At 45.0% G+C, this 19914-nt stretch overlaps 1 protein-coding gene across 3 annotated transcripts in view; it reads left to right on the top strand.

Annotated features, from left to right (window-relative positions):
- The window catches only part of Fz2 (frizzled 2), a 72131-nt gene extending 53062 nt beyond the window's left edge, over window positions 1–19069 (top strand). For all 3 annotated transcript variants that reach the window (XM_071716696.1, XM_071716697.1, XM_071716694.1), the window contains exon 2: window positions 13389–19069. In XM_071716696.1, coding sequence (XP_071572797.1) covers window positions 13415–15721 — 2307 coding nt within the window. In that variant the 5' untranslated portion in view covers window positions 13389–13414 and the 3' untranslated portion in view covers window positions 15722–19069. The remainder of the gene's footprint in view (window positions 1–13388) is intronic.
- The last annotated feature ends 845 nt before the right edge of the window (window positions 19070–19914 follow it).

Below are 19914 nucleotides of genomic sequence, written 5' to 3'. Positions count from 1 at the left end.
TTGTAATGTACGTTATTTCAAAAGAAATCTTTTTTTGTACGTTGTGGACTGTTCACGGTGATTGTTGTGATGTGATTGTTCACGGATCACATGATGGGAACAACAGAAAAAGGATAATGGGGAAGTTTGATCGCGTGCTATGAAATCATAACTTTGTTGTTTCGTCGAGACGCGTAATGCATGGGCAGATACGATTTTGTCGCGCGAGATTTTGTTCGCTTTTCTCCGGCAACCTGTGTTTTAAAGCGTGTAATACATAGTAATAGAATGTTCGTGTGATCGCCTCGAGTTAATTTTAGAAATTGCAGCTTTAAAAAACACTTTAACGACGCGTCGTTGTAAATTAAAATGAAGAACTTTTTTTTATTGGTAAAGAAAGGAAATGGACGATTAAATGCGCATAATTAAACATACGTAAAAATACAAGTTTAACGATAGGCGATCAAAAGAATGCAAATTAAAACAACTACGACATCTGTGTGTGACATGATCTATAATTCAATCTCTAAGTTGTAAATTTTTTATGAATACCGTTTGTACGGATGTATAATAAATTTTTGTTCTATTCAATTATATCCTGTTCCACGCACAAATATATACATGGCTCTACACGTACAGAAATTCATGCAAAATTCAGGTACGTTCATGTTTATCTTAGAATAGCCAATTTTACTTACACGTATGATGTAGCATTCTCTCGGCGTGATCATTTCATGATAACCGTTTATGAGATATCGAAAAGCTTTCAAACGTCGTAATCAACGTCATCGAGAGTGGAATACATGTCGCTCATTTGCCGCAACAATGACATAACTCAAAAATTGTCATTTTTCAGGAGACACGATTTAAAGTTTTGAATTGTTATAACTTTCTATGAGAATTTTAAAATACCGTATTGGCAAGTCACTCTTTTTGCAACTTTTACGATGTTCTCACTACAACGACAAAATGACAACTGAAATTGACTGAGATAAGACAGTATTGTAACGTATATAATTCACTAACAAAAATGATATGGCACAATAGCGACACAACTGCTCCCTCGGGTGAGTTCGTGAAGCTTAAGCATCGTCAATTTAACTGCAAACTGTAAATAGTACATGTAACAACCTTTTTCCCTGTACGAATAACTCAAAAAGGGTGATTTTTGAATTATGTCATTGTTGCAGCAAATGAGCGATGTATTTTTCGAAAAAATAATCATAGTTTAGATTACTACCGTGTTCGAGGCTGGTTACATTGATTCTGAAAATTTAGCATACAGCTCTCGCGGGAGGCAAGGTTGGGTCGATAGCAACACCACCCTTGGAAAGCGCTCTTTCAAGGGTGAACCCTACGATGGGTGGGTGGCTCGTCGGTGGTGGTAATGCCAGCGGTAGAGGTAGTGGTTACGCTGATGGTGGTGTGACTATCGACCGAGTGCCGACGACGTGGAACGTCGTCGTGGTTGCGCCATAAGATTTCTTGTCGTCTCGTGCGGTTTCTTTTTTTCTTTATTGCCGAAAGTTTAATCAGGCGTACGTTTTCCCGGAATATCTCTTTATAAATTATGTTTCTCCCGTCAGGAAAAAAAATGGATGGACGCAATGAAATATTCACGTCTTTATCAAATTACGAAGACTTTGACTCGTAGTTTTAGAAATACGATTATAAATTTTCTGTAGACGAGTGAATTTTTTCCGTACAGGTTTTTTCATAATAACTTTCTTTATTCATTATTTAGTTAAGTACTCCTCTTTTGTTAGGGAAAAGTTCCGCCAAATTTCAAGTTTGTGCTCAACTAGACCATATTTACGTAACGAACAGCGCGCACCGTGTTCATCGACGACACGCCCTCCGTGGGAGCAAATGCACAACGTAATCGAGTCTTAATTAGTTTCCTCGTGGAAGTCGCGGGACAAGAAGCGGCGATGTAGGAAGCTACTTCGCCGTGCTCCCTATTGGTCAACGCGCGCCTGCTCTCGACGGCGCGCTTCGTTTTATCCGCGATTAATTAATCCTCGCCGGGCGAGTTTGCGATCGGCCGAAGTAAGATTTCTTGATATATACGCAATGTGCAAATAATTCCGGTCGCGTTCGCGCTCGTGCATACGTATGCGCTGGTCCAAAGAAACGCCGCCGCGACGACGGCTTCTTTCGTCCACGTCTTGTCCTCGCGAAAAAGTTACCGTTTCCTTAAAGGAAACGCAAAATAATGATGTACTTACCCGTCTCGTTCGAGCAAGTCGTTTTTAAACGATACCTATGGCGTTCGCAGGTGCGCGAATTCTTCAGAGAGAACTTCCAAAAATGCGCAGATCGCATTTATAATGTGTACAAGCTCATAGACATATTAAATAATGCGGCATATAAACTCGACAATAATCTCTCAACATGTAAGAACTTTTTTGACAGTCTAAAGGGAATTATCCTGAAGCTGTACAACGAAAAATTTAATATTTTTAATGTGATCACGTGATCGATCTATTGAAGTTTGCGATTTTGTAAAGTTGATTGTGGAGATCTAGAAGTATATAAAATAATTTCTGTCGTCTCTTTCGTGTATTATAAATCATAAATAGATAAGTTGTAGTCTAATCACTTCTACGTGTGTGGTCACATTTTTCTGAATCATAATTAGATAAGTTGTAGTCTGTTTCGCGTATTATGAATTACAATAAGATAAGTTGTAGTCTAATCGCTTCTATGTGTGTGGTCACATTTTTCTGAAAGATTCCTCAGAGGGGTATGCTTTTAAGATTTTAATCTGATTTTCCACTTTGGAGTAATATTTGGCGAAGGACATTCGAAAATATTATCGTGCGTTACATGCGCGTTATGCGCCTTATCTCGTTGGCTTGTAGATAATCCGTGTAAACGCGCTGGATTTGCTCTGTACGTTAGGCACGTTAGACAGGGACGCAGGCGTTGCGTATCGGTCGTGCCCGACCTGTTTCTCCCCGGGCCTCGGGCCCGCTGAAGCGGACGACGAGCGGGGAAACTTTATCGCGAACCCAACGAACGGTTGACAGCTCCGTGATGCATCGGTAGCGATTTGCATTGGCGTCGACCGCGCGGGAGCCAGCTGCGAATCCCGAACGAAGAAATTCTCGCCATTCTCCGGCCTGCATTCCGGCCGCACGTTTATCGCTGAACGAGCCCGTTGGATGATTCTCATCTCTCACGTTTACCTCGAGTTTCATGTTAAACAAATCAAGGGAAAGGGATGATCATGTTTAACGCTAAGTGACTGATAACGATATGGCAAGAATATTTATGTTTTTAGTGTATTAGTACTTTTGATGCTTTATATTAACTTGGTACTATTGCTCTGACATATTTAACTCAGAATTCCCACAGTCGAACGAGAACCATATGCGAGATCTTAATTAAACAAAGTAACATTCTCTAATTGCTTAATTATCAATTAATTGACTTGCTTTGCTTTCAGTTTATTTAAATTTTTTTTATTTAATAATGAAAAATAGATTGGAGAGACTAAACAATTTTTAACATCAAATTCGGACAGTGTCTTATTCGTGGATGCGTAGAAATAATAATCGTAAGCCACTGGGAAATTGATTCTCAAATTCAAACAGGCTCAAACGCAAACACTCTCAAACGAACTGTATCTTAACTTTATTGACCTTCCTGTAGATTCCCCGCAATATTGACGCAAAGTCGAATAGGATAGACACGATATAGACTGGTTCAATTATGAATTCGTGATTGCCAGGAAGCTGTAATACTTGCAACAGCTTACTCAATACATTTCACCTTCGTGGTTATTTGTGTTAGTGTTATCAACTTGGCCTTATCATTCGATCGCTCATCACGCAACTTCATATAATAGTTGTATGATTTATACTTCGACAATTATTATTATTTCTTACTATACTCACTTACTATTGTGATTTATTTTTTAATTAATTATAATTTTATTTCGTATTAATTACAATGTTGTATGTTAAAAATTTTTGTGAGTTTCATGGGCTTGCAAATTCCGGTACAGAAACTAACGCGTAATTCATCGAGCTTGTAAAATTCTCGCAACGGTCAGATTCTCATCGTAACGCTCATGGATTCCATAGATAACCGTCACGATAATGTCGCCAATTTGTCTCGTAGAAAGTGCTTCCCACGCGTTTGCACTGGCATTCACACTCACAGTGCCATAACTTTCTAAGGCGCGAAAAATAATCAGCACAACAAGATAAGATGACATAGATTATAGCCTTTCGTTTATATGAAATACTTAATACAAATATAATTTAATAATATAAAGAATCTGTATAAAGATTGAATGTATGAAATGTTTGGAGAGGTAATTATTAAAGCAATTCAAGAACAGATCGAAGATGTATTTTATTATTATAACACGGAAACGAAACTAATAAAATTTTATAATTTATAATCGTAGCTATAACATAGAAGGCGTTAAATTTGCATTAATTGTAAATCACGGATAGTAGTTAAAGTGAAATCGAAATTTGAAGTTAAATTTAAAGTTAACACAAAAAGTATAACTTGTACAACTCGTAAAACACTGAAGAACGCAAATAACAAATTCGATACATTTTCACCGAGTTGCAGCGTTTGCAGGAAGCCAATTATAAGAAGTTCGTTGCCTGCGATATCTGCGCTTTTTTCAGTCCATCGTAACATTAAAGGCGATATTCGTATAACAAACAACTAAAGCTCGGAAACAAGCAGTCACGTTTAGCGCGGAAACACGAACACGAGTCTCGGTCTTTGATAGAATTTTCCTTGAGAATAATACGGCTGCCGTTTTTCCTTTTACCTTGACTTCGGATTTTCACTTAAGCCCGCGCGGAGACTTACGACACGCCATTTAATTCTTACGAGTAATTAAGCGGCGCGAGACTGCTCGCAAGGTACTTGGAAACTCGGTCCAAGCCGGTCGCTTATCTGCGCTCGACGCGTTAAGAGGACTCATAAAGGACTGTTGCCATAAATCGGATTTTGCTGCGATCTTAATTAAGGGCAGACTGCGGAATCTACTTTCCACGAAACACGCTGCCAAATGCGCATTCTCGGTATATTTCAGATATTTGTTACATTGAAAGAATATCGCTGCCTCAAGTCGTCGCTAATCATAACAAAATTCCGACTCTATATTTATCGCTGAATGTGTGAGATTTCTGAAACATTTAAAATCTAGAATTTGAAAAATTATATTAAGCAAAAATTACACCGTATCGAAAGTTCGCAGAACTGAAGAATTATTCAGAGGCGACAAATAGTTAAAGATCTTTTGGCTACCGCGATAAATATTCATCCGAATCATCGTGTTATCTCACGCGCGTAATCAAAGATCGAACCGCGGGTTAATCTTGCGTGGCCTCGAGAGTGTTTCGCATAATCGTGGAAGGTCCCAAAGATTCGTCGGGACATTTCGTTCGGGGTCAATATGTCAGGTAGAAGACGACAGATCGTCCCGGATACACGAAATTTAGAATCCGAAGGCAGCCGCATAACGAGCAGCGGATATCTCTCTGAACGACCCCTCCATTCCTATCTCCACGCCGTCTACCTGTTTACCCATTTATCTCCCGATTTCTCCTCTTTTTTTCCCTGAGCTTCTCTTTACTTTCTCGCTTCCCCACACGCGCCGTCATCCGCGCGGCGTGCAATGTAAGGACAATGATTTACGATTTTAAAGGCCCGTCTCACTCGCGCTCGTCGACGACGAAGCGAGAGCTTCTCTCTTCCTCCGGGAAAAACTGCTCGGTCGGTTCCAGCTCATCCAGCTGGCTTCTCCGCGACGCGGCGCGGCGTCGAGAGACGCGCCGAGATGGTCGTTGCTTTTGCTGCCCATTGCACGTGAAAAGTAAATAGCGAACGTGGCAGCGATTCGTTCATATTTCACATCAGCTTGCAGGACCGCCCTGTCTTCTCCCGTCTCTTCTGCCATCTCTCTTGTTAACTTTTCTATGACCGTCCAGCCGCGACAAAGCGGGTCTGTCAACCTTATCAACATTTCTATCGAAAATGTTACGTTCGGGAACGTAACATTTTCTGTATCGATGTGGTTTTAACGACGGATGAGCCCAGTGGATTGAGGATGGCGACTGACTTCTATCTTCGCTAATACGTGCCCGATATTCTTGGTAACGATCAAACGAACGTGAGGGCCACTCAAAGAATCTAGATCGCTTTGCTTCACACCTTGCGGTTCGCAGCTTTCGCTTTGGCGGAATTAATTTGTACCGGGGCGGTGACCGAATTCTGTAATCAGCGAGGCAACATTAAAGAATAGCCCCGTTACTAATCCCCGAGACGAAATTTTCTTCTCGCCGCTTTTATCCGCGAGACAAACAAAACTCTCGACGATCACGGCGATAACGTGCCAACGACGAAATCATTAAGGGGCGGATGCTACGCAACGCGAGGATTCGGGCAGTACGCGATATGTATATCGATAAACTCGTTTCGATGGCGATACGTCGATAGCGGTACATGATTCAGCCAGTGCCATTCTGCCGCCGATTATCGCGAGGCATTTTCTCTCTCTTTCTCTCTCTTTCTCTCAATCGCGAGCCAAGGTGAATCGCAAGAGCGGACGCTTTCTGGGACCGGAGCGCTTCGCGCCTCCACGGGGCAACGGATCCAATTAGGCGAGCGCATGAATCCATAATTCATTCCCTGATTAATTAGCGCGCGTACACACAGGCGGAAAGTGTGAGCGAAGGAATGGACGGGGGAAGGTGGGACGTGGTACGGTGGGTACGATGGAAAGGGGCGTGACGAGATCAGTGATCCTTCTCGGCCGCAGTTTACTCGCGCTCGCGTACGGCGAGTGGTATATAGGTGTGCGCAGCCTTGTAAACGCGCGGGGAACAAAAGGAATCGCGTTTACCGCCAACTTCGCGATAGCACCTACCTACGTATGCCCCGCCGTGTATTTGCGGCCGCAAGGTGTGTGCGAGCGCGCTCTCGCGTGGTTTTATAGGGAGATAAAAGGTATCCCGACATGACAATCTCGCTTACTAGACCCCGCGGGAGATTATTACGGGCCTGTGTGTATCAAATTGGGATTCTCCTCGCGGAACGTGGTAACGTTATTACGGAGGGCGCCGAACGCTTTGTACACGCGGCGATAACGAGTGCTAAAGACACGATTGATCCGATTATCATTTTCACTTGTACATATTATTGTTTGACAATTTAATCGACGAGATTTTAAGGCTCGAAATTTTTAACTTTTCTGGCAAATGTATGTTTAATAAAATCTTCAATAGAAAATAATCCGACATTTTGTAATGCATTCTGACTAATTTTATGGTAATTTTTTTAAAAAATTATGATTGGAAGCGAGTTTTGTTCTCGACCGCGCGAGCAAAAACACTCCGGCGAGTACGTCGGCTTTTCCGGTCGGACTCTTCGCGTATCACAGCAGAACAGGATACGACAACGCCCTGTGTTGTTGCTGGCGAAAGAAGCCTGTTTTCGCATTGCTGCTCGCTGTATTAAACGCGATGATTGCTGGGAACGCGATGAATGCGGAGCGCGTGCTCGCGCGCTCCGCGAGGGAGATCACCTTCGGTTTCACATCGTACAGAGAACGAACGTACGGAAAGGCCGGAGGAAACTCGAGGCAGGAAATAGTTGTATCAAGATCCACTTCGCGCGCAATCGACAAACGTCCGTGTCGACGTTTACAAGCGGAACTTTACATCTCCTGGACAAATGATACGTTCGTCGCGTGCGGCTCGGTACCGTCGTGCGGATACACGATACGGTGTGGTAACGCGATGGCGCGATTATCGAGCGTTTCGTATCCTGATTGAACGAGCGATGCATCATCCGTTGTTGCACATTCTTTATCGCGCTCGGGCAGCGCTGAGGTGAAAAATAGAGGAAATGGAAAGTGATGGATCGCGAGCGCGTTTGCAGTTTGCCACGTCGCGTCGGCGCAAATACAAATAGTTAACCGCGAACAATACGAAGGAAATGGCACTTTTCAGTCTAACGATATTCGATTGCATTGAACATCTCGATAAAATGGACACTGTGCCGAAATCAAAGCCCTCCGAAATTGATCGAAGAATGGCACTTCGTTACTTATTTGCAGCCCTCGAACCCAAAGTTCCGTAATTTTCAAGATTAATTAAGTCAATAATTACGTTTCCGTTTAAACTGTCGCGATGGAAAAGCCGACGTCAAACTGATCAAAGAATACGTCTGCGCTCTTGATGAAAATTTAACGGAGCACCATGTATACCATGGCAAACGTGTGCCGCTTTCACGCAGGCTTTGGTAAATCCGATCTTACGCGTATATTCTGGGAATCGCTCGCGACTCGAGTAACAGCGCAGTTTCGCATAGCGGCGGCGCGGGCGGATACGCGAAGAGAAGAAAGACCGTGTTTCAGCCGCAAAGGTCCGCGCGCGCGATATTGGAAATATTTTCTGCACTTTTTACCGATACGGCGGTATAGTTGTCTGCCGAGTGTCCCGTAACCACGCCGCGTGAAAAAGGTGTACAAGTCGCACGCCATGTGTATCCTCTCTGCATCGTATTCAAGATAAAATACGGAATATTATAATTCCCATCGCCTTTCCTCACAGCCACATATTCCTTTGAGGAATTTGTTTATTAAATGTGCTGTGATGATATCTTTAATTAGGTTACCATACGATAGAAATTAAGTTGTGGAAGATATTTTAAGATTTTGTGTAACTTATTCTGATAAACTTGTAATTTTTTTTATATTAGTTGAATTCTTGTGATTTCGATTTCTCTCGCTGCAATATTTTTATGGGCGACGAGATCGAAACACCCTATATATTACGGCACGCGGCAGAACGTGGCGTTCGAAATGCGTGAAAGCGTGCTTTATATTCGCATAAAGAGCCGAAGTACATGTTGTCAGGCGTAAATGTGCGTATCACACACCCGGGGGCTCTAACAAATAGTTCCGGTTATCGGTGCTTTTGCACCGACTTAGGCTCTCCCGTTCTGTCTCTCGCACGCTCTGCATGTTGCATCGTTAATAAACTCGTCCAGAAGGAGAGCGTGCGCTCTCGAAGGCCAAGTTTAGATGTCCGAATTCGTCGGAGAAGATGGATACCAGAAGGAGCTTGCTGCGCACGTAAACTATGCAGAGTTAACTTCCCGAAAGATATATACGCGCCGTGCGTCAAACGCCCTGTTCGCCCTGTTCGTTCACGAAATTGCGCTACTCCATACCTCGGACGGAAGTTGCTTTGCCGCCGGGATATCTGGCGAGTGCATAAATTGTTATTAAAATAAATTCTTTTGCGAAAACTACGCGGTAAAAATATAGAAACGAACTTAGATGCACCAAACGAGCTTGTTAAATATGTTCTTATCATTCGTATATAACTAAGAAGTATTAGCTTATTCATTTTTTGCTAAATTTATTAAATTTTTCTACAAAAATTAATAACAAAAAAATGTATAATCTGTCATTTTTAATAATGTATTATTTTTTAACTTATTACTTATACATTATTTATACTCTAAAATAGATTCTTGAGATAAATTAAAAATTAAAATAGAGTATCGCATTACAGTAAAACTAAAATTAATTATAGACACTTTATATGCGTCTTCTTTGCACGCAAAGAAAATCGTTACCCATCAGACCTTCGACATTCTTCCTGTAATAAAACTCCGCGTGAAACCTACGTTAATCTTGTCACTGCAAAATTTTTTATAACGATCGTTAAATCAAGAAATTAGCATAATTGAGAAGATTCCACGGGCAACACGTGGAATTTATGTGCGATGATTAATTGCGACAGTGTTTATCGCAGAGTTAGCATACAGCTAAATCTCACGGCGAGAGCTGTTTCTACGAAACGACGACGGAAACTCTTTCGAACGATGATGCAAGGATCATCGAGGAGAGGCAGCGGATGAATCTCGACGGGTCGTTTCTCGTACCTTGTTTTTCTTAGCACCGCGGGACGACGGGCGGAGGCGAGGGGGGTAAGCGCGAGCACGGTGAATTTATGATTAATGCTCGTGAAACGAGCGATTTGATATAAAACCCAACACCATCTGACCGCCGTCAGTTTTACCATCTAACGAGGGAGCATAACGCATACCTTATCCATACCTCACCATAAATCTCATCGCGCGTTTTGATTTACGTACCTTTAGGAGCGTTTGCGAGGAAACGCGCGATATCACGGCGGGCTGCTGCTGCTGCTGCGCTCGCGCTTACGCCTCGCTGCTTGTCCCTTTTTACGAGCCCCGGATGTAACCCCGATCTTCCCTCGCCGCGGCGAAAATCGAAAGCCTCGAGGTGACGGATTGACAGCGGACAAATCGCTATTTTAACGCGAGAAGCGCGCCTTTCACGCGTATCGCGACGCGTTTTTCTCTCGTGACCCACACACCGAGGCGAAACCGAACGATCGACCTCATCTCTTCGCGGCGATTAATCGAGCGAGAGCGAACGCAGATAAACGGCTTTAGTGGAAAGGATTTGCGGGACATTAATATGTATAAACTTTTAATTAGCTGTCGCGATGCTGACGGCGAATGGATTACGCTTATGCAAGCGCGCGTGCTATTCGCAGAAACTAGTTATGAGCGAGGATAGACGTGGGAGAGCAAAAAGAGCACGAAATTTCCATAAAAGAGGAGTGTATCGTAACCCAAACAACGCTGGCCAGCGGCCCGTATATCCCAGAGGCAGCAGGGGCAGCAGGTTTTAAAAGTGATTCATTGCCGTGGTCCCACCTACCTCCCTCATGTTACCTCTGCTTTATGCAATACATTAATGGATATTCGTTTCGTTGAATAAGTTTTATGTATAATAGTTCCCCGTATCGCGCTCGCCGATACACCAGCAGCCCGCAGGGTCAATTTCGATATATCATATCGCGATCCTCCCGTGGTATTGGTCACGCAAGTCTCCTCTTCAAAAAAAATGAAAAGACGAGAGATAGATGAAAGACTAGGAATTTTCCTAACATCGTCACCAAAGTGTGATCAGGTAGTTATTCTTAAGATGAAGCAATGAGATAACGATTGGGCGAGATACGCGTGAAGCCTGGTAAATGGACGGATGAATAGCTTAGACGCTCGTTGATGATTACATGATCGACGTGCGCGTTCATTACGGCGCGCGGCGCGGCGCAATTGCGCACTACTGCGCGCGCTACGATTCATAATAACGCATTCTCTGTAATATTGTCGGACAGAGCGACGCGCGGCGGGGTCGTGTCGAAGGGAGATCGCGATAATACCCGTCGTCGACGGGTTCAAGCCTCCAAAGCGAACTTCATAACGAAGCGAAAATCAAAAGCGCATACATCTCTATTGAGAGGCGCATCGGGGCCTCGATTCCGCGCAGCTGCGGCGGATGCATCTCGCCGGTGCATGGTGCATTTATTTCGTTATACCGCCGCGCACGCCAATCGGCCGTATCGGGGATTCGAGCCACACACGTAGCTCGGTCGGGACTTCTCCTCCCTTAATTCCCAACGCGAGAGTACAACATGTACGTCGACCGTGGCGGACGGCGTCTTATAAATAGCGACGCCCGCGTCGAGGCGCTAGCAGTTAACAAACGGTAAAACTAACACTGCCTCCTACGATAACATTTCGCTCCGGTCACGTGTTTTCCGCGGCTCGACTATTATAAGATCCATGACTGCTTCGATTCCTTTCTCTGCCTTTTTCCCTCCTTTCTTCCCTCCCTCTCTCTCTCTCTCTCTCTCTCTTTCTCTTTCTCTCGTCGTCTTTCTTCTCTCTTCCCGTCCTTTCTCACTGTAGCCTTTTAGCCTTTCGCGCTCCCTCCATTCCCTTTTCTCCGACAGCCTTCGATTCTCCGTCATGGCAGAATTGCATTCTTCGAATAAATTTTTATTCATCTTGTTAATTGAATAAAGTTTTATTTATTTGCATTATATACAAACAAAATATTAAACAAATAAATAATATGTATATATAAAAAATATTAGCATTATATCACTTGTTTCGCAGGAGCATGAAAATTCAATTACAATTCAATAAAATATCAATAAAAATTGGAAAAATAACAATTTATGTAAATATTAAATATTAAATTCACACTCTAACTCGATCATATTGATTACCTAAATGCATCATCCGAATAAAATTTTATCGAATGTGATATATTTATACGCGGCACACAAAAAGATCTTATACGAATAGAGTCATCCCTATTCACACGAATAAGACTCTATTCTTTATTCGTTATTTGTTATTTGTGAATTTATCCGGGCTCTCGAGCCGACACCCCACAGCTCTGCGAGAGGCGTACCGGTTTCGAAACCGGGTATCTCTAGCGAACGATCGAAGCATCGACGTTGATTTATGTACGAGACATTCGAACGCTACGCCCTTGCTCGTTAAGGTCGACCGAGCGAACGAGCCAGCGGGCCAGACGCATCCCGCGCCGACCGGCTATTTAGGCATCGATCGCCGACTCGGACTTTTACGAAAGAGCGGATACACGCGGTGGTGCGGCTCGCCCCGGAGTTACCCGGCTGGGTTGCCGAAACGGCACCGTGCTGCTTTAATAGTCCGAATTGCAAACGAAGCGAGACTCATGCGTGCGTTCTGCCGACCGATCGCTTCGTCGCCGCGTTCCTCGCTCGGGATTAAATCCGTACTCGGTACGCCCAGTCTCTCCGAAACCGTGATGAATACTCTATCTCCGGCAAATACTCCCTCGTCCTACGAGTTGTTCGCGGAACGAGTTATTAGCGAGAATTGATGTTTGCTCTCTTGATGTTGGGAAACTGTTATTGAATACCGAATGGCTTAGGTTAGCTTATAACGAATCAAATGTAGGAAGCTATGGACTTTCAATGAAACTTTATTATTATTATAAGTATGTTTTTAAACATTTAATAAATATATTAAACATGTATTTTACATGTATTAACCCTCCGTTGCCTTTTGTATGAGGTAAACTCTCATATCAGAGAAAAATTTATTAAACTTGAGATTGGTTTTAGAGATTAGATTAGTCTTCTTTGTTATGATTGATTAAATTTCAATCCAATCTCAATCCCAATCCGTAGTGTGATATGGGCTTAAGACTGTGTTGATTTGAAAAAACAACGCTGCACTAACAGTGATACATGTACACTAGTGCACTAACGTTTGTTTACTGAATGAAGGCAATGGAGAGTTAAATATAGAAAACTTCATTTATGAATTAATGTAATGTACGAATTATTGAAAGAGACATAATACCTCCACATTCAATTTTCAGTACTTTTGATTTATAATTGTAGATTCGTAGGTTGAAACTATGGAGGAATAAAATAGTTCAGTATATTGCACCACGTCCTTAGTCCTTATACTTCTCACAATGCAAGCAATTCCGCCGTAGAAACATTAACAATAAAAGGATATTTTTTTGCTTTTTGTTGCAGGCTGCCATTATGCGAGCTATGCAGCCATGAGCCGAACGTCTTTGAGCACGAGACCCGCACGACGGACGAAGCTATTTCCCGCGCGAACAATGACGAGTCTGTTGACGTTGCTAGTGCTCGCGACGACGTTTTCGAACGTACTATCGGAATCGGCGATAAATCCGGTAGGTAGCATCGTCGGGTCGGGGTCAGGAGTTTCGTCCTCATCCGGCTCCTCGTCCTCGTCGTCGTCGATGATCGGCGTAGTGTCCGACAGCTCCAGTCCTAGCGGCAACGGAGTTGGCGGTGTCGGAAACGGTAACGGCGTAGGTGGTGTCAGTGGTAGTGTCGGTGGCAGCCATTCCGGTATAAATGGCGGTGGGCATTCCGGCATCGGGAGCGGCAACGGGAAGGGTCGATGCGAGGAGATCACAATTCCCATGTGCCGCGGTATCGGCTACAATCTCACCGCCATGCCGAATGAATTGAATCACGACTCGCAGGACGAGGCCGGGTTGGAGGTACACCAGTTCTGGCCGTTGGTCGAGATAAAATGCTCATCGGACCTTAAGTTCTTCCTGTGCTCCATGTACGCGCCGATCTGCCTACCGGAATATACGAAACCGTTGCCAGCTTGTCGTAGCGTGTGCGAGCGAGCGCGAACGGGTTGCGCGCCCTTGATGCAACAATACGGCTTCTCGTGGCCGGAGAGAATGGCATGCGAACGTCTGCCATATCACGGCGACCCGGAACGCCTGTGCATGGAACAGGATAATCACACCAGCACTAGCACAGGCCCTGGGGGTAACGGTGGCGCAGCGAGCAACGGGGTCCCAGGACCACCGGGCCCGCCAGCGCGGCCCACGCGGCCCAGCAAGACTTCGCAGCCAGCCCGCTGCAAGCCGGGCAAGAATCAAAAAAACTGCCAGCACCCCCCGGGGGAGAGGACGAGGGACTGCGCGTGCAGATGCAGGGCGCCCCTCGTGCCCCTGGGGGCGGGTGGCACGGGGATGTCAGGACCGATAAGCGCCGTCAGCGGCGGCGTCATCGGGACCGGCAGCACCGGGGCCAACACGGGGGCTGGCCTGGCCGGCATGGCCGTAAGTGGGATAATGCCGGCGCCGGCACCACCATCGATGGGAGGTATCGGCCAAAACATCATCCAGGAGATCGCGGGGGTGCCGAACTGTGCCCTGCCGTGCCGCGGCGCGTTCCTCACCAACGAAGAGCGCGAGTTCGCGGCCGTATGGCTGGCACTTTGGAGCGGCCTATGCGCCGCCAGCACTCTCGTGACCGTAACCACGTTCTTAATCGACACCCAGCGTTTCAAGTATCCTGAGCGACCGATCGTCTTCCTGTCAGCCTGCTACTTCGTCGTATCCCTAGGGTACTTATCGCGCAGCGTGATCGGCCATGAAGAAATCGCCTGCGACGGTGCGGCTTTGAGATCGGGCGCCCAGGGCCCGGGTGCCTGCGTCACCGTTTTCCTTTTGATCTACTTCTTTGGCATGGCTTCTTCAGTGTGGTGGGTGATCCTGGCATTCACGTGGTTCCTCGCAGCGGGTTTGAAGTGGGGCAACGAGGCGATAGCATCGTACTCGCAATATTTCCATCTAGTGGCGTGGCTGGCCCCAACTGTACAAACGGTTTGGGCGTACATCGCGGGTGGCGTCGCCGGTGACCCAGTAGCAGGAGTTTGCACAGTCGCTCCCGAGGGAGTGCGCAATTTCATCCTGGCGCCTCTGTTCGTCTACCTTTTGCTGGGCACGACTTTTCTTCTGGCCGGTTTCGTCAGCCTCTTCCGAATTCGATCGGTGATCAAACGTCAGCCCGGCGCCAAGGCGGACAAATTGGAAAAACTAATGATACGTATCGGCGTGTTCAGCGTTCTCTATACATTACCGGCCGGCGTGGTGTTGGCATGTCATATTTATGAGTCGTCTTTGCGAGACGAGTGGCTCAGCTCGCTGGCATGTCCCTGCCGACCACGGGCAAGACCACTCTATTCCATCCTGATGCTGAAGTACTTCATGGCTCTCGCGGTTGGCATTACCTCGGGAGTCTGGATCTGGAGCGGCAAGACGGTCGATTCCTGGAAGCGGCTATGGAGGCGTTTGTTCGGCGGTGATCGCGGTCACATGGGCGCCGGTGCCGGGATGGTAGCCGGCGTGACGGGCGTCGGCGGTATCGGCAGCGTTGGCATTAAGGGCGTCGTTGGTCGAGGGGTCGCGATGCCGTACCCATCGGCACCGGGTCCTGGCAGTGCCCTGCTGCCACCGGGAAGCGTCGCCAGTGCGTCCCAACATCACCTGCACCATCACGTCCTCAAACAACCGCCGCTTTCGCACGTATGACGTCACCAGTCTGCGGGGGGCGATATGAACACCGCTGGATGCGCCGAGCAGTCGCAAGAGAGGCCTTCCGCCCTCAGCAATTACGGGCCCATCTAGCCCTTCGCCTCGGCCTCGCGAAGGTACAACGCGACGCCGTACACGGCGCCGCATACGGCGCCGCACACGCCCCATTCGGCGGCGACCATCTACTCCAGGAGATCGCTCGCGTCCACGACGGGGCCGCTGACGCCGGCACACGGGATCGCGCCCTCCTACACGCAGGCTACGGAAGTGTGAAAGGAATCGCGCGGTGGCGCCCACGTGGAGATTGAACGATCTAGCGGCCCGACGTCGGTGTCATCGGACGCATCCTCCGTGCGATGGACGACGATCGAGCGGCCGCGGTGCTTCTCGATTACCCGATATACGTATTAGCCTGTACGTGTCTTCTCCCGCGGGAATCTCAAGGAATCCTCTCTCCGGCTCGGATCATTGGCGTCTTCATCTTGCCGGTCGATTCAAAGATACTGTTCTGCGAAAGGATGAATCCTGACGATCGATGAAACGAAGCGGTGCGTTTTGATATTATCAGGGCAGGGAGGGTCGCTCGAGTGCCGCGGTATAGTGAGATTGTGATTTAAAAGAAAGATTCAATGAGTGGTACGCAATACTGTATGTGCGTGCATATACGATAGCCGGTGAACGTTGCCGATTGATTTCTCTATCTTTATTCGTATCTATCTATCTGTCTCTCTTTCTAATCTTTCTTACATTCTACGTAAGGCGGTGCTCGTAAAGTCCGCCACCGTGTCCGTCTAACGTGTATCGTCTCGTCTATTTATCTAATCTAGCCATTAAAGAGCCATGTTGGGGATGCACACACATGGGTGCGACGTGCGTACGCGAGAAGCGGCAGCCTGCTTTTTTTCCTTTCTCTCCTTTTCCCGGAAGAGAGAGAAAACTGCCATGGTGTTCTCGATATCGCGCGCTGAGAGATATCCCTGAGAGAGGGAGGAGGGGTATCCCTCTTTTCTCGTACCAATTCTTCGTCACTGCCACCCTTCGCGATTGCGGGGTCGCGAAATTTTGAAAGTAGTATTCCAAACGAAAGCAGGCGACCGCTGCTCGCGATAGACGCGCGATGAAGGGAAAGCGAGTGTACAGGACAAAAGCGCTAAAGTAACGAACCAGGCAACTGTAAATACTGTTCTTAGATGTTAGTCGATGCTGTAAATAAAACGGTCGCCAGACTCGTTGTAGGGTGTTAAGGCGCGAGAGAGACGATCGCGCTTGTGGCGAGTGCTATGTCGTTTTCCTTTCACGAGTAATTATTAGACAAAACTTGTCGCACTCGATATAAGCGGTAAAGTCTGCTAATTGGTCCGCGTTATGCAATGTTGAACTGGAATACGCCGCTTTCGCCAACTTTCCTCGAGATTAATATTCAACTTGTGACGGTTCGTTGAAAGATTTAATCAGATACACCCCTTTGTTTCATTTAATTAATTAAAATTCGTCAAGTTGTTTCTAACTTACTTAGATATCGAACCGTTAAGACTCGATAAATTTAATCTCCGCTGAATGAAAGTTCGAGATAGGCTGATGAGATCTGGCACATATGTTATTTTGTTGAAATTTTAGTTTATAAATATGTAAATCTCATCGAATCATATACATATAAAAGTTATATATTTTTTAGTTTATGATAAGTAATATAATTTATAATTTCAGATTGCACAACGTAATTCGAATTAATCAATCTAACAGATTTTAATCTGACTTCACAATGGTAGAATCGAGCGTTATTGTTGCCACGAGCGGACAATCGTCGCGGAACTAGATCCGTATGCGTCCACAGAGAATGCGTAATATAGATATATTAAATATATATAGGTCTGCCTCGCGAAAATCACGCGTAATTTAACACACGTTGGTGTACTAGTTCGAATCTTTTTATACCCTAAGTAAGAGCGTGTCGCACTCTCTCGTCGCGTTCGCGTTCATCAAATCGCAATCCGTCGTGCGGAATCGATTATAATGGAGAGACGCGACGTTTTTTTTTATATTTTTACTATACTTCGTGTGATGGTCGGCTCCTTTGCGCACGTGTCGGCGAGGGGTGGTCGACGTGATAGCGTAAGCACGTTAAAAGGGCGGCCGACCCTTTCTCGGGCGCGAAGGAGCGCGGAAGGAAATCTACATTCACCCCGAAGCATAGTAAGTAGAGGAAAATTATGCACGCGCGCGTATGTAATTCTTATGTAAATCCCGATGATCTAGAAATAGTCCCCGAGCGAGATTACGCGCGGGATACAGTGGAAGTAACAGCCCTTAAGTACGTATTATACGCGTGACGACGTCAGTCACTAGCAATATCGTTAATCCAGAACCTTTTATAGTACCGGAAACCCGAAATCGTAGAGAGAAAGCCGGAATCGGAGAATTTTACAGCATCTCGTAAGCGAACTACGATCGGACGTAATAAAATTCAATTATATATGACACAATTCGGGCAAATTTTAGATACTGTATTTATTGACTCAGGGAGCCTGTTCAAGCCCTGTAAAAATATCATAAGGCAATAACACGAAATTTGATTTTGAGCTACAGATGAAGATGGGAATATAGATAAAGCGTATGGCGTGACAATCTTGGATCACTGCCCGCTGTATTTCTTTACGAGATGTTGCGAGCGCAGAGCACAAGCAAAAGGACTGAAAAACGAAAACTGCCTCATCCAGCTTAACGCGTTGACTGCCACGTCATTCATATGTGAACGATACTCTGTTTTATAACAAATTCCGTGATCGCCAAACGCATTTTTCTTCCATAATTTACTCTTTTCTCATAAAACATCATTGAACGACTTTTTATGAAAATTTGTAAATTTGTATTTTGTCATTCGTATTTGAATGACGGTGCGCTTTCGAAAACAAGGAGTATCATTCGTACATGAATGACACGTATGCCGTGGCGATCAATATGTTAAATGCGTTAACCGTCGTGTGTCTTAGACGGTTTAGAAACCTTTGCCAAAACGGAACATACACACGTAACGTTGTAAATTAGTTGGAGTAAAGATGTCTTACAATTAGTGTCCACATATCACGCCAATAACCGCGGAGGACGGGAAGAAGCGAGCGATATTGCATTCGCATGAAGACGAAAGAAAGGGAGGAACAAAAAAAATTGTGAATTTGGAGTGCAAATGCCGGAAATGCGATTTCTTCCGCGGATATTTGAGAGTATTCGATGAGCTATGTCGAGGAGTGGCGTAGAGAAACCGGTAAGAGGAGATCTTTATAAGTATTTGTATAAGCCACTTTTTGTCACACTAATTGTTAATAAAAAGGAGAAATGTGTGTATTACGAGTGTGTTTCGAGATCGGTGTAGAGAATAGTTTGCTCCGCTCATTCTTGGCGACACGGAGCCCGAAACGCGATATCGGAGCCCCTTTTTGCCTCCCTTTACTTTTTTTATCCGTGCGTTTTCTCTCATTTAATCATTTACGTTCTGGATGGCGCGACGAGTTTTACACGCGGTTGACGTCGGCCGCTCTGTACAATTTTTACGTTGCCATAGTAACCATAGATGTAATCGACCGTCATTGGTTGCAAAAATATAGAAAATATAAAAATGTATGGGTATTTATATATATACGTATATATATGTATGTAAATATATATATATATATATATATATTTACGTATGTATACATGTATATATATGTGTACGGCCGCGTGTACATACATTACGCGTGTATATCCAAAATGTATACGATTTTTAATACATTTTATTATTATTTAATTTCCCTGCGTCAATTGCTTCCTATCCTTCTTTCGACAACAGCGACTTTTGCGACTTTTCTCGTTTGTTTTTCTTATTTCAGTTTTCTTTGTGCTTTCTTCGGCGCGACATCGAAAGGCGTAATGTTTCGTGTCTCGCAAATAAATCTGCGTTCTCATCGCTGTCGGGTGATTATCGCAAGAACAACGATTTACATTTATTTTTAAGCTGTAAATATTTCTTTACGTGCAATTTCTCTCTCGTAATATTTTCTTTATTTTTTCCCAATCGTTCGTTTGCGAAGTGAAATCTTTGTTCAAATGAATTTATAATTGCCTTCCATGTTACAGTATCGCAATTATTTTAGTAGTCACGCAGATTCTTCATTTAGCACACAGCGTTAAATAAATTTTAGTCTATCTGATGT

Source organism: Temnothorax nylanderi, unplaced genomic scaffold (assembly GCF_030848795.1).
Source record: "Temnothorax nylanderi isolate EJ_2023f unplaced genomic scaffold, tnyl_v1.0 TNYL_tig0190_pilon, whole genome shotgun sequence".
Classification (NCBI taxonomy): domain Eukaryota; kingdom Metazoa; phylum Arthropoda; class Insecta; order Hymenoptera; family Formicidae; genus Temnothorax; species Temnothorax nylanderi.
Note: the sequence above shows the minus strand (reverse complement) of the source record. Positions and strands in the feature narration are given on the sequence as shown.